The 15,925-nt window shown below is 36.7% G+C and overlaps 1 protein-coding gene across 1 annotated transcript in view; it reads right to left on the reverse strand.

The window, feature by feature from the left end:
* LOC131156138 (phosphatidylserine decarboxylase proenzyme 2-like) overlaps window positions 1-15,925 on the reverse strand; it is a 118,569-nt gene that overhangs the window by 34,868 nt on the left and 67,776 nt on the right. Inside the window, exons 12-13 of the mRNA XM_058109586.1 lie at window positions 6,104-6,215; window positions 1,069-1,169 (exon numbers count right to left, since the gene is read on the reverse strand). Of these exons, the coding sequence (XP_057965569.1) occupies window positions 1,069-1,169; window positions 6,104-6,215 (213 nt within the window). The remainder of the gene's footprint in view (window positions 1-1,068; window positions 1,170-6,103; window positions 6,216-15,925) is intronic.

The raw sequence follows: 15,925 nt of genomic DNA on the forward strand, positions 1-15,925 counted from the left end.
AATTTTAGAGGGAACTTTCGTCTTCCAAATGCTATGATAGAAGAAAAAGGCAAAATTTCCCAATTCAAAAACTCAAAGAAGCATTTGCAAGAGAAATCCCCTGAAGATTCCAACAACCACTTCCTCCCATCCTCCCTATTGGAAGGATAACAACTCTCAAACCTCCTCAACAAAAAACGCAAGTTCCTCCACGTCTTTATCATTCATAACTCTACAAAAGTGGAAATCCCAAGAAAGGTTCCTCCCATTAGAAATCAGAATAGAAGAAACAATCCCATTAGGTAATGAAAGAAGTCAATATGAACAAGGAAACAACACAAAAAGAGCAGAAATTCCTGTCCATGAACAATCCCAGAAATGAATCAGTGCCCATTACCCACCACACATTTATAAATTGCAGTTACAAAGATGAATCTCTTAACAGAAAAAATTTCCAGAATAGTCGCCTACAAAGATCCAGTGATAAGGCAATTGAAGGGGGGAAATCAAAGAAAAAAAATGATACTTTCAATTTGTAGTCTTTTCGAAAGGAAAGAATGACCATGAGTGTTCCTAGGTAAGCAAACAGGAGCTCATGGTCAGTGAAACTGAGATGTGAGAACCATTTAAATATGGCAACCCACATGGAAGTGAGTTTCTTCTGAAAGGGGGTAATGATGCAGTGCTGAATCAGTGAGGCAGCACCAGATCAGCTAATATTCTCAGTCCATTCATTTTCTTATTATTGCAAAGCATTGCCTTGCTAGATACAATAGTAGTTATTAATTATTTTTATCTAGGTGTAATCATTATGGTCCACTACACATCCCTGCAATTAACCAGAGCCGTCAGATTTCTGAATGACAGATCCTACAGTCTTTCCATACCTGCTGCATCACAGCAGCATGTTCATACCAATGCATATAAACATGTGACTCAAATGATGAGATTGCAGATAGATACGTCAATAGAGACCATTAGTTTTAGTCTAAAATAGAGAATAGAGAAATAGAAAAAACACCATAGAAAACAATCATGACCAAAAGAAGAAAATTGAATTGCTTCATTCACTAAGAATAACTAACATACCTTAAAAAAATCAATAAACTGTGCAATATCTTTAGCAGATTCTTCTGAATTCATTCGCCTCCCTTGCCTTTCAGAGATGCTTTGCAACAGTTCCTTTGCCCCTGAAACACCCAAAATAATTATGAACATTTGAAATTAAAATATAAACTAAAAATCCAAAAAAAGCACAAGTTAGCAACTAGACCAAAAGAAAGAATACAGAAGCAACAGAGGGCAATGCCCGAAGAGGAACAAAATTACAAAGAGCATAAGATGAATGCTTAAAGGCCATAGCATCTGCTGTGAACATCAAATAGGACATTCTGGATAATACCGTCAAAATTAAGGCTTGTGCGGAATAAGGGAGTAACCAAACATGATATACAGTGGCATTCCAGACTAATTGCATCTTGGTTTAGTGAAGCCCTTTCCCAAGAGTCGTGAACAAGTGAACTCCCTCCTCCCATTTCATAAATCTGCAATTGAGATCCTGAAGGATTTGACCATAGATCATTTTTGAGACATGACAATCAAAGAAAATATGATTTTGACTTTCAATTTCCTGGTGGCAAAAAAAGACTAAGTTTTTAGTAGCATTCCCCATTTGATTACTCTATCAATTGTGGCTGGTCTATTTGGAATGTCCAGCCAGCATTGGAAGGACTGTGAAGGCCGCCCATCAGGCAAACTTATTTCAGGCAGTGATTTAGGAGATCATGTTTGTTTTAAACATTTTTTTATGTATTGAATACTTCTGTTGCAAGTTGTTTGGAGTAGTTATCATTTTGAATCCAGATTTCCACAATTGTCACAGCCCTCTCCTCTCCTCTCTTCTCCTTCTTCCTCCTCCCTCCTTTATTCTCCTTCTGTTCTATCTCAAACTCTCTGCTTTGCCTTCTAATTTCTGTCCTAATCTGTTGCTGCCTCTCTTTTTATCTCCCTCATTTTTCTTCCTCGTCTTCTTCTCTCTCTGTCTCCCTTATTTCTTTCTCTCTCTATTTCTGATATCCTCTACCTGTCCTACATCAGAATGTCTCAGGATATTGAGTTCATACCAGATGAGAGGATGCCAAGTTACAGTAGAAGACTTAGCTCTCAAATAATTCCAACACAGAGGAGAAGCTGTAATCACCGGAAGCATCAAAAGTCATAGAGATTCTCTCTAGAGCTGTAAGACCTGGGTTCCAAATTGTCAATTTTTTTTATTTCAGCAACTCTGGATGAATACCTTCTTGCCATTTCCATTTGTGGTTTTTGCTGAGGGAAGATAGACCAAAGTCATTTAAAATGTCATATCCAAATCAGCTGGCAAACGAGCTAACACAATGCCAACTCTCAAGGAGGAAGAAAGTTTTTTTTCCATCTCCAATTGAGTGTTTAATACAGTTAAAAACATAGCCCCTGACTTTTAAGATTATACTTTTCAAGTCCAAGAGCAGATTTTTTTAGGGGAGGGGGTGCTCAATGGCCCAGATGCAATTAATCTCTAAGCTTATGGATGCGAATCCATTTAGCGCAGGGAGATTGAAGAGAAGAACATATTTTCTATAGAAGTTTGATGCCAGATGTGTCATTTGTTTTTTTTTTTTTTTTGACAATAAAAGAAGACTTTCAGTAATGGAATAAGAGTATACAGCTAGAAAAATAGGACATCTCCTTAACAAAGTCAGGAAAATCCAGATAAAAAACACAAAGAAACAACCTAAAGTCTGAAAAAGAAATAAACCAACACAAACTAACACTCCAAAAAAATCGCCCCCTAAAAATTCCCTTGTCCCACATACCAAAGAGAAGCCAAATAATGTTCTTTTCCCATACCAGCAACTGAGACGACCTATTCCCTTGAAAAATGCACACATTAAGCTCCATCCACAACCCCCCAAAAGACTGCCAAAAAAATAAAAAAGCACATTTCCAAAATGCTGCCCTTTCCTTTTTCCTGCAAAAGCCAGCAAAAGACACTGCAAAACATCCTCCACTATCTTGGAACTCACCCAACATTTGCCTAAAATACCAAATAATTTATTCCAAACCCACCAAGCATAGTCTCAATGAATAAAAAAAATGCAATGATGATTCTGAAAAATTAAAGCAGAGAACACACATCTGGAGACAAAGCCTTCAAAGGGCTCCTAAACTGCAGCATGTTATTCTATCAAGTGCAACCAACCAGATGAAAGCCTTAATTTTAAAGCAGACTTTGGCCTTCCAAATGGAACTAAAGAGAGGAAAAGATAAATTAGATCTTTTCAAAAAAATCACAAAAAGATTTGGATGAGTGAACCCTGAAAGATCCAGAGACCAAGACTGCCTATGCTCCTCTAAAGAAAAATGACAGTTATTCAACAAGACTAGCAAAGAGGGTAGTTCTACCATCTCCTTATCGTATAACGATCTACAAAAGTGGAAATCCCAAAAAGGCAAAGGACCACCTAGATTAACAATAAAGGAAGAAATGGACCCATCCTGCGCTACACTCAGGCAATAAAGGCGTGGAAAAGAGGTGGACAAAACTACATTCCCCAACCAAGGATCTTTCCAAAAACAGATATTACTACCTCTTCTCACCAGGAATTTAATATGGAGAATAAAGAGGGGACAATTCTGAGATAGCTTTCCACGGACTCTCCAAAGAACATCAAAATTTCAAATTAGTATCTCACCCATTCTCATCTAATCCAAACTTACTTTTAACAAACAAATGCCACAGGGAAGAATTATCTAGCGGAAACTGCCAAAGCCATTCAGCCAAAAGAGCAGTGTTTGTAGACACCAGGTTTCCGATACCCAAACCACCCTCCTATTTAGACCTAACCACCACTCCCCAACTTACCAAATGATACGTAAAACCCTCTATACCAGACCACAAGAAATCCCTCAATATCTTCTCAATCTTATTAATAACCCCCATTGGAATCTTGAAAAGTGAAAGAAAATATAAAGGGATACTAGAAAGACGAGAGAAAAAAAGTGCCTTTCCATCCATCCAATCTCTTAGAAACCCTTCCCACAACAGGATCCCAAAATCTAGCAGATCTAAGGCTACCCACTAGAGGAACCCCAAAATAGGACAATCAATCCAAAACACTACACCCCAACTCTGCAGAGAGCTCCGAATGGCAGAAGTGTCATTCCTTCAGTTAGAAGTTTATGTACCTTGTTCCAGCCAACTTTATAACCATAGATATTCATTCCAGTCATTACCTTTCCAAGGGAATGATCTTAATTTCATTTCCATGAATGAAATTATTGATTTAGGGAGGAAAATAGAGGAGCACCAAAAACCCTGAATACTCAGAAGAAGCTGCACAAGTGTCTAAATCAACTGAATTCTGCTCAAGTATGAGAGATATTTGTGTATCCAGAAATAGATCTTCCCTGTTATTTTTTCAATACCATGTTGCAATCAAGTTTACTGGCCTTTTTTGTAACAGGGGAAAAGCCCAGCAACTTTACAGGGAGGGTATCAATGGGAGTTTTAAGAATTTCAGACATGGAGGTTTTATCCGAATCAGCTACATTAGAAAAGAAAAGCTCAGACTTCATGGGATTAAATTGCAGGCCATAGAGCAAATAGAAGAGATGGGAAGCATATTTGATGGGCTTTGCAGAATCAAAATCCCCATGAGATAAGATCAGGAGGGCATCATAGTTGTATAAAAATTCATACCATTTGATAGAACCTTGAGTCTGGAGCTCTCGCCTGGGGTGCTGGAACCTACTTTACAGCATAAAAGCATAGGACATTCTTTAAACAGATATACACAAAGAAAAGTGATTCCTGAGATCAAATGAAGCTCATTTCCTTATGCCAAGTTGTCCAGATAATAATTTTTGGAATAGACACTCAATCTATGCAGAGTCCAAAGAAAAGCATTAAGAAGCTATATGCCACATTCCGAGAAAGGCACTTGGGAAAGGGCAGAGCATAAAGTTCAAAAAGTATAACTGTTTGTTGTTGTTAATTTTTCCAATGGTTGGAGAGAATATGGAGAGAAGGTCAATACCCAGCTACCGTATACACATGGGAGCAAACTTACTCGCATGAAAGACTTTGAAACAAATGTTACGACTACATCAAGTGCAGAAGCAGAATAGCGATAATCCCATAACTTAACTGTTAACAGTAGACCTAATTGAAAAGGCAATCCAGAAATAAAAACAGCGCTTAGCTAGATAATTTTCTTCCTTATGTAGCAAATAATAAATAATGAGGAAAAGTACATTTTTTTACTGTAACCATATGTAATGATAATCTCAACTGGATTTCTCAAATACAAAACATTTATACGTCCCCATTCAAAAATAAAAAAGATGATTACATAAACACAAGGAAATTTTAATACAATAACAATAACAAAACTAAACCTTTTGTCTCACTACATGGGGTCGGCTACATGAATCCTTTTCTGCCAATTTATGCGATCAAGGGCAATTTCTCTCTACAAATTCAAGGCTATTAAATCCTTACTCACTATCTCATTTCAAGTTATTTTAGGTCTTCCCCTACCCTTTCTACTGCCCTTCACAGTAACTAACTCACTCTTCCTCACTAACAAACTATGTGGCCTACGTTGCAAGTGCCCAAACCATCTGAGTCGTCTCTCCCTTATCTTATCTTCTATAGGAGTTACACCTAACTTACCACAAATATGTTCATTTCTTAATTTATCTTTTAATGTTATATCACTCATCCATCTAAACATTCTCATCTCGGCAACTTTTACTTTTTGGATATGTTGTTTCTTAGTCGCCCAACATTTTGATTCATAGAGCATAACTGATCTTATAACCGTCCTATAAAGCTTCCCTTTTAATTTTAAGGGCAAAGCACACTTGAAGCACTTCTCAATTTTACCCAACCTGGTTTAACTCTATGCATTACATCCTCTTCAATTTCTCCTTCGGCTTGGATAAAAGGAATTTTTAATGAGTTCAATAAAAAATAAAATAAAATACAATAGTTAAGTGCAAATAAAATATATACAAAGACCATGCACCTTTTCTTGTCAAAAATACAACAAACTACAAGTCCCTATCAAAAATTTACCCATACCTTTGTCCATAAGTCCAAGCCCAAGTTTTGACTGGTAAATTGCTCTCATTGATAATACAATCTTTCCATCAATTAATTCTTCGACCAATCGCTTTGTCCTCCGATCATAAACCTACGCCAACAAAATGCTAAATTGACACATAAAAGTAACTAAAGTATAAATTTTAGAAACAAATAACTCGATGCCATTGTTAATGTAAAGTGCAAATTCATAAATCAATTAAAGATTTTTTACTATACAAAAAAAGATAGTATAGATGTAATAATATTTTGTTACAATTGAAAAAAAAAAAAAAAAAGTTCAATTAAGAGAGAATTTCTTTGCATCTAAATCTCACTTTTGAATTCCATGAAAATCTTATTCTATAGTATTTGCTTTCAATAGCTCTGGTAGTAATCTTTTGTTACAATTGAAAAAGACAAAAAAAAGTTCAATTAAGAGAGAATTACTTTGCGTCTAAATCTCACATTTGAATTCCACAGAAATCTTATTCTATAGTTGAAATTTTGACAAGTGTTGCTAAGATTCTGAGACTACAATAAATTTTGGATGATTTGTTTAAATTTCAACAAAAACTATGTACGAAGGAAATCAACTGAAATTTCGATTTCAACAGAAATGGAAAGTGGAAATTTCAATGGAAACTTCGACAATTTCATGGATATTATTAGATCATGCTGGCCTCTCCACTAGAGATCATCCACAAAGTTCAACAACTCCAAAATCAGTCTTCCACATCTAGTGCTACATCTAGCCCTTTCACATACAGCAAGCTTCGTCCCCCTTCCTCCCCCTCACTCTGGGTCATTGATTCTAGTGCCTCCTCCCATATGACAGGGAATTCTAATTTATTTCAGCCCTTGAAACCCACTACTTTACACTCTTAAGTTCAGTCCTACTTATGGTCCAATCAACACACATTTCTACATGTGGAGACATTTTTTCACTTCCTTTTATTCCTCTTTCTTTTGTGTTATATTTGCCTAAATTTATCTTCAACCTACTACAAGATAATCATAAGTAAGTCTCATAAATGTCTTTGGTAACCTTCTTTCCATCTCATTGTGCTATTCAAGATCTCTAGAAGAAGAAGAGTATTAATGTGATGACCTGTACTATTTCAATGTGCCTTCATGGAAGCTCAACAAAAATGGCTACTGATTAGTACATAATATTGCATATTTATGTACGTTTATACACCATCTTATTGCACATAAATAAGTAAACTCATCTACGTAACATGCATTTAGAATTTATTGTGTGATTTTTGTATTTTGTAGGTAAATTGCAATAAATAATTGATTAGCCCTTATGTGGAGTATGGAATGGCGGCAAAGACATTAGAAATTCAAAGAACTAATTTGTGAAGTGATGATGGATGTTTGAAAGAATTGAATAAAATCCAAGAATGCTTTAATTCGGACCAATTGAAGTAATTTAACAGCTTTGCACAATTTGAGTAAATCGGTCATTACTTTTGACTCGGTTATCCAATTTATGCAAACTTGGTCTCATTTTAAAGAAGACTTCAAGCTCTACAAATTTGCATTTCACGAGGAAGTACCAATTACAATGTTTAGACATCCAAATTTGAGCTGAAAGAAAGGTCACGGGATTAAGAAAAAATTTTCAGCAACACAAGGAGTGCAATTAGCATTTTGGTTGGTGAAAGAGTGCAATTAGCATTTTGGTTGGTGAAGGAGTGCAATTAGCATTTTGGCTGGTAGAGGAGTGCAATTAGTGTTTGTGGTAGGTTCAGAGTGTAAATAGCAATTGTGGTAGGTTTAGGAGTATAGTGATTTTTTAATCTATAAATAAGAGGCTTGTATAAGCCTTCGAGGAGGATATTAAAAAAAAAAAAAGGTGGAAGAGTTCCCACATTTTCTTGTATTCTCTCTCACATTTATTTCCTTGTAAACATTCAAAAGTGTTCAATATAAGTATTTCTCCTTTTCATTCTAATGGCCAACTAAGTTTCAAGCTACGCTAAAAACTGCTTGTCAATTTATTTTGTTCATCATTGTCCGATTCTTAAGCGTAGGAAAATTCCATTGTCAAGCATAGTAAATCTTGGAGTCCCAAGGTCATTTCCACAAGGATTCAATTGGGAAGTTTAAAGCGTTCATACGTAACAAAATAATTTAGAGTGAGATGAGTGGGGATTGATTTTAATGAATAAAACTATCACTTGATTATAACAATTTATTTAAAGGGCTAGGCTTTGGATTTCATCCTAACCTCATCAATGGTAATCAAATCTCATTTTTATAACTCAACCAACATCAATATACCTATTGATCTTGATCGGAAGATATATCACTTGAAATACATAGGTTTAACAAAAATATTGTTGATTAATGTCAATGAAAATGTTTTAGCAAACTATTAGAATATAAGAACAAAAAGCATTGGTTATGCCAAGATTTAACTTGTCTATAATCAATCAAGAAGTTTACAAAACCAAAAAGTTTCTAGAAAAAGATCATTGAACGCTAATCAACTTAAACATAAAGTACTTTAAGAAGGAGATGAGAATTACCATTAATGGGATGTCGGACTCCACCCTTAGCCTAGCTTGAAACTTAGTTGGCCATTAGAATGAAAAGAAGAAATACTTAAATTGAACACTCTTGAATGTTTACAAGGAAATAAATGAGAGAGAGAATACAAGAAAATGAGAGAACTCTTCCACTTTTTTTGTTTATATCTATCCCCCAAGGCTAACACAAGCCTCTAATTTATAGGTTCAAAAATCACTACCTTCACTCCTAAGACTACCATAATTGCTATTTACATTATAAACCTACCATAAACACTAATTACACTCCTCCACCAACAAAAATGCTAATTGCACTCCTTCACCATCCCAAATGCTAATTGCACTCCTCGTGTTGCTGAAATTTATTTCTTCCATCACCTTTCTTCGAGCTCAAATTTGGACGTCTAAACATTGTAATTCGGACTTCCTCGTGAAATGCAAATTTGTAGAGCTTGAAGTCTTCTTTAAAATGAGACCAAGTTTGCATAAATTGGATAACCGAGGCAAAAGTTATGACTGATTTACCCAAATTTGCAAAGCTGTTACATTACTTCAATTGGTCCGAATTGAAGCATTCTTGGATGTTATTCAATTCTTTAAAACATCCTTCATCACTTCAAAAATTAGTCCTTTGAATCTAAAGTCTTTGCCGACATTCCATACTCCACACAAGGGCTAATCAATTATTTATTGCAGTTTACCTACAAAACACAAAAATCACACAATAAATTCTAAATACATGTTACGTAGATGAGTTAACTTTTTTATGTGCAATAAGATGGTGTATAAACGTACATAAATATGCAATATTATGTACTAATCACACCGCCCAACTTGCAAATTGCTAGTCCCCAGCAATCAAAATAATCTTAAGAAAACTTCAAATAAAGTACAAAATTGGAAAATAAAGCCACTTTCGTAGGAAAACACAATTGCATTTAGCGCATGCAACAAGCCTTTAAACCCCTAGGTTCCCCCTAGTGGACAAGTTATAGTCTCGTGAGGGCTTGCAGAGATGATACTGACAAACATCATCCATGCTGTCAAAAGAAAACAGCAAGGACTACAACAAAAATAAATAAAAATAAAAATAAAAATGAAAATGAAAGAACAGGAAAAAAAAATACTACTTCCTTAAAACAAAAGTAAAACATAAAACAATAACTCCCTTATCCAACTTATGAATTTCAAACTAGTCTAACAATTAGAATGCTCAATTAATAAATTTACTTAATATGAAGTTTTAGAGAATAACTCAAATGCATCAATCTAGCTCTTGATGCATAAGTGAATTTAGCCATTCAAAACAATCCAAGTTATCCGAATGCAGATGAATTTAGATCATTCCATTTTTTAACTTTGACTCCAAGTCCTCACCATGGTCTCTCAGAAATAAAATCTCTCATTGAAAATAGGGTAAACATCCACCCAGAAGTCATGTGAACAAGAGTATTTGACTAGCAATTTCAAGTACAATTCACATGAACAGAAAAAATGGCACAAATGGAAACAAATCTCGATAATTGAGTAATGGATTATAATATCGATATGTAGCATGTTAGTGGCACATAATTCATTAAAATTATTCAAAAGTTGAAACACATTGCAATTCATAAAATAAAAAAGGACTTTCATTGAATGTAATGTAATTTGGGTAAGAAGGAAAGGGAATCAAAATTGTGATGGCTTTTCAATGTGGCCTAGGACACTACCAATGACCATCACAAATTCTAACCTATCCAAACACAAAGTTAAACACCCAAACATGAAATGGGATTGAAGAAAACACACCAGAACAAGGTTGTAAACCACAATATTCAAGAAGTTATTGCTCAGGAGGGCTGCAAATGGGGCATTAAATAAGACACAAGTGTGCTTATAATAGAGGACATGGCTAGAGTTTTTTTTTTTTTGTTTTTGAAAGAATGAAGAATTCTTACTTAGTCCTATGCTCTTCCAATGTTTACAAGCCACTGCCAATGATATCCTACAAACATTGCCAACCCTTGAACTATATTTACCCACAAAAGATTTCCCTAAGCTGGCCAAGAATGGGGAAAACACTAACGGCTCAAAAGGGGTACAAATGATATTGAAAGTTAGAAGAATTAAGGCTCAAATATAGCAAGAAGGTTAAGTCTCCACTCGATTTGTAAGGATTTCATTTACAAGCATTATTAAACTCAAATATGTTTCAAATGGCTTGTACATGTGCATGAGTGAGATGCCAATTTGATGATTAAGCATGTCTCAAAACAGAGTATTAAACTAAGTCTATGAATCACATAAGAGCATACTAGAAATCAAACAAAGTTTAAATTCACTCCTCAAACAAAAAAAATTCCTCTCTCCCTTTCTTTTTTTTTTTTGTTTGGGGATTAGAAATTACGACGGCAGCAGAAATTTTTGAAAACATGACATTGCTTGGGCTACGCACGCCTGCAATCTTATCTTGACAACAGACAATGATATTTGGATATAATCTATAGGGCAGATAAGTGCGGCGCCAAGGATTAGTACCATCGGTAGAAGATTTGGATGTAATCAATTGTTAGTCACTTAGTATTTTTACAAAACATCAACATCACAGGTCAACGGCAATGATCATTGAATCAGTAATTTGGAATAAGTGCTGGCTTCAATTTTCAACCTTCAACAGACGCAAACAACGGGATATGGAAACAGATTATTTTTGAAGAGATTCAGAAAACCTCTCAAAAGATATGGAATATGAGACATAATGGTGCCTATAAATGGAAGCGAATGCACAAGGGTTAGGCGCTCGAGACATTATTTTGATCTTGCACTCCAAAATTTCCAAACTTCTCTTAAAAACTCTCAATCATCCCCATGGCAGGATATTCATCTTCCAACCAAATTCCAGATTTGAATACGGCACTAGATGTGCCAACCGGTCCTAATCTCTTGCGGTCCCATAACCGTAATGAGGTACTAAGATATATCCCTGGTTCATCTTATTTTTCACCTCAGCTCCAAGGTGATGTCATGAGGAATGAAATGGCAATGGCCACAATGTCCGATACAAGTGCAACTTCCCATGCAATTTCTCTTAGTGCTCAGGTGGTCACTTCGATATCTCACCTGACCCAACGTCTGCGGAGCCGGAACACTACTATGAACCACCTCCAAAATGAGATTGTCTTCCTATAGCAGATATCCCTAGAAGACCAACAAAAAATGAATGACTTAAGGAATGAAAATAAAGTTCTGAAACGGGAGGTCAAGGAGCTGAGGAAACTAGTGGACAATTAAGCCAACGATCTTGGGCCTAGGATAGACGGGCTAGAGAAAAGTCAGGAGCATATCCAGCAAGAACATAAACAGCTCAAAGTCATGGTGCGTGGAAAGGGCAAGACCTCTTGCGATTCAAAGTTTTAAGGGCCCAGAAGGCTCTATGTTCCATTTCCAAGGAAAATGGCAAGTCTTACCATAAATGTAAGCCGTCATCACTAATGATTGCCCTAGGCATCCCAAAACGAGATAAAACATTTTTTTAAAAAAACTTGATCACCACCTTGTGATTGTTAGTTCTCATTGGAATAGGCTCTACCCATTTGGATACAAAGCTCACCGCTAAAAGAATGTAAAGATAGCCAAAGGAGGAGAGGAAAGGACCTATAAAACTTATGCCCCAACAATCAAAAATTTCAATAATCAATATAGGGTTTAAGGTTATCATATTTCTATGCGTGATCCCTCCTAACCTTTGGCATCTGTCACACCGTTTGCAGCATTCATGAACGACTTTAAAAAGAGTGGGCAAGGAAAAACCACAATGCAAAATTTTTGCGGTGGTTTTTCTTGAAGAGAAATGCCCACCACAACTCCACTATGATAGAATGAGATGACACCTTGAGTCTCTTCATTAGGCACGCATCCTCTCAAAATCTGGTCTGGGAAATATTTAAATAAGTATGGGTCATCATAAAAAAACCGTTTGACCTCAGCCAGAAATTTATTCCTCTCTTGGGCATTCCAATGTGATGGAAGTTGCCCAGACACAAGATAGTAGACAATGTCGGCGTACCAAGGTAGGTTCGTCACAAGGAACAGATGTTCATCCAGGAAACTATCTTTGATAGGGATGTGCTGTAGAGGATTTTCAAATACCAGTCGAGACAAGTGATCAGCCACAATATTTTCAACTCCTTTCTTGTCTTTAATAATCAAATCAAAATCCTGAAGGAGCAAGATCCACCGGATAAGCCTTGGCTTAGCATCCCGCTTAGAGAGAAGATACTTGAGCACGGCATGATCTGTAAAAACAACAATAGATGAACCAATGAGATATGACCAAAACTTGTCGAGTGCAAAAACTATTGCTAGTAACTCTTTCTCCGTGGTGGTGTAACTCATTTGTGCATCATTGAGAGTCCTATTAACATAGTACACCAATGGCATAATCACTCGCATTGCACATAAATTCAGAAGGCATGTTCCAATCCAGTGGTTGCATTATAGGCAGAGAAATTAACATTTTTTTTCAGTTTTTAAAAAGCCACTTCACATGCATTTGTCCACTCGAATGGAACATCCTTAACAAGAAGGTTGTACAAAGGACGTGCAATGGCACTGAAATCTTTTATAAACCTTGTGTAAAATCCCGCGTGTCCAAGGAAGGACCGCACATCCTTGATACAAGTTGGTGTAGGCAAATTTGAAATAATTTCCACCTTGGACTTATCTACTTCTATACCCTTAGCAGAAACAATGTGGCCCAACACAATACCTTGTGTCACCATAAAGTGACATTTCTCCCAATTTAAGACAGGACTTTTCTCCTCACATCTAGTGAGGACACAACCTAAATTTTCCAAGCATCCCTCAAAAGAGTCACCAAAAATAGAGAAGTCATCCATGAAGACTTCCACAATTTTCTCAACCATGTCACTAAAGATACCCATCATGCACCGTTGAAAAGTTCCTCGTGCATTACACAACCCAAAGGGCATTCTCCTATAAGCAAATGTGCCAAAAAAAATAAGTAAAAGTAGTTTTCTCTCGATCCTCTAAGGCAATCTCAATCTGATTGTAACCAAAATACCCATCCAAAAAGCGGTAGAAAGAGTGACCAGCCACTCTCTCTAAGACTTGGTCCAGATGCGAAAGCGGGAAATGATCTTTCCTAGTGTAAGAGTTCAATTTTCTATAATCAATGCACACACGCCAACCCATTTGAATACGAAGAATTGGAATTGACTCATCATTCTCATCGACAATCACAGTCACTCCTGACTTCTTAGGTACCACTTGAGTGGGATTAACCCACTTGTTATCAGCGATGGGGTAAATGATACCCGCATCCAAAAGTTTCAGGACTTCCTTCCTAACTACCTCCTTAATTATGGGGTTCAATCTACACTGTGGTTGGTGAGAAGGTTTAGCATCCTCCTCAAGGTAAATCCTATGTGTGCAGACCAAGGGGCCAATACCCTTAATATCAGCTATGGTCCACCCTTTAGCACTCCTATGAGATCTCAACAAGTCTAACAATTTGGCCTCTTGGGCTTCCTCTAAAGTAGAGGAGATCACCACAGGGTAAGTCTCTCCATCGCCCAAAAAAGAATATGTTAAATGTAATGGCAATGGTTTCAGCTCAGGCTTGGGTGGTTGAACATGAGATGGTAAAATTTTAGTCTCAAGAGGAATTAACTCCTTAAATTTCGGAGTCCAACCATGAACTTTAAAGACCTCAACTGCATCGAGAAGAGAGCGGAAATGCTCCACTTCAGGGTTCTCAACACAGTCATCCTCTACAACGTTCACGAAGCATGCTTCAAAAGGGTCTTCACAAGAGAAAGCATCCAAGTGTTCGTGCAAAAGAACATCCATGCTATTAGCTTCAAACACATTGCCATCATCCCCAACCTGCTTCATGACATTAAAAATGTTATGTTCAGCAATCATGTTTCCAGATGAGATTTTCATCAAACTGTTCCTGCATTGGATGTTAGCATTGCTCGTAGCAAGAAATGTTCTACCAATGACAATGGGGATGTGGGAATTTTTTGTCACCACTTGTTGAGTATTCAGTACCACAAAATCAACAAGGTCAAGGTAAAAGAATTGGTCCACTTGAACTAAAACATCCTCCGCGACTCCCTTAGGAATTCTAATACTTCTATCTGCCAGTTCAAGAGTCATCTTTGTTGGCTTCAACTCTCCCAACCCAAGTTGTTCATGCATAGAGTAGGGGATAAGATTCACACTCGCTCCCAAATCAAACAAGGCACGCTCGAATTTGAACTCCCTATTATTATGGAAATGATCAAGCTCCCAGGGTCTTTGTATTTGGGAGGTGTAGTTGCATTCAAAATTGAGCTAACTTGTTCAACAAAAATGACTTTGCTACGCACGTTATGCTTATGCTTCACAGTGCACATATCCTTTAAAAATTTAGCATATGCAGGCACTTGCTCTATGGCATCAAGCAAAGGTATGTTTACCTTCACTTGTTGGAATAATTCAAGCATTTCAGCATTACACTTTCCCTTTTAAGGAGCCTTGAGTCTCTGTGGGTAAGGGATGACTATTGGATCTTTTGCAATAATTTTCTCACCCTCAATCTTGTGGGGCTCTTACATCACCTCATTACTCTTAGATTCATCAATGGGCTCTTTGGAAACATTGCTTGAAGAGTCTACATTAGTTCCTTTAGAAATCTCTTTTTGTGTCATTTTTCTTTCAACTTCTTTGCCACTTCTAAGAGTAATAGATTTAGCATGCTCCATAGTAACCTCGGAGCCACTAGCACTCGCAATACTATGTTGACACACTTGATTAGCTTGGGGTTGAGATGATAACTTACCTTTTTTCTTGCTGAAGTACCCCAACAGCAGCGTTCAACTTTGTAATTTGAGCTTTCATGTCCCCAATAGATTGAGTGATTTGAGAAATTGATTGACTTGTTTGGGCTATGAAATGTTGCATTTGCTCCTCTAGACTTTTCTTATGAAGGGATTGGTATGGTGGACCATTTTGTTGCCCTAGAGGGGCATATTCTTGAAGATGATTTTTAACATACCCCTGAAAACCTTGACTTTGATGGAATTTGACTCCTTGCCCTTGAAAATTTTGTGGGTCCATCCAAGCATCTCCATCCATAAATTCTCAAAGAGGACCTTCATCCTCTAGAGGACCAATTGCTTTGGAACCCCAAAATAACCAAGAACTTTCACTCATCCTTTCGGCACATTTTCTCATAGGAGAATGCACTTTGGGTTATGTAATGCATCAGGAACTTTTCAATAGTGCAAGATGG

This window comes from Malania oleifera, chromosome 5, assembly GCF_029873635.1.
Source record: "Malania oleifera isolate guangnan ecotype guangnan chromosome 5, ASM2987363v1, whole genome shotgun sequence".
NCBI classification, from domain to species: domain Eukaryota; kingdom Viridiplantae; phylum Streptophyta; class Magnoliopsida; order Santalales; family Ximeniaceae; genus Malania; species Malania oleifera.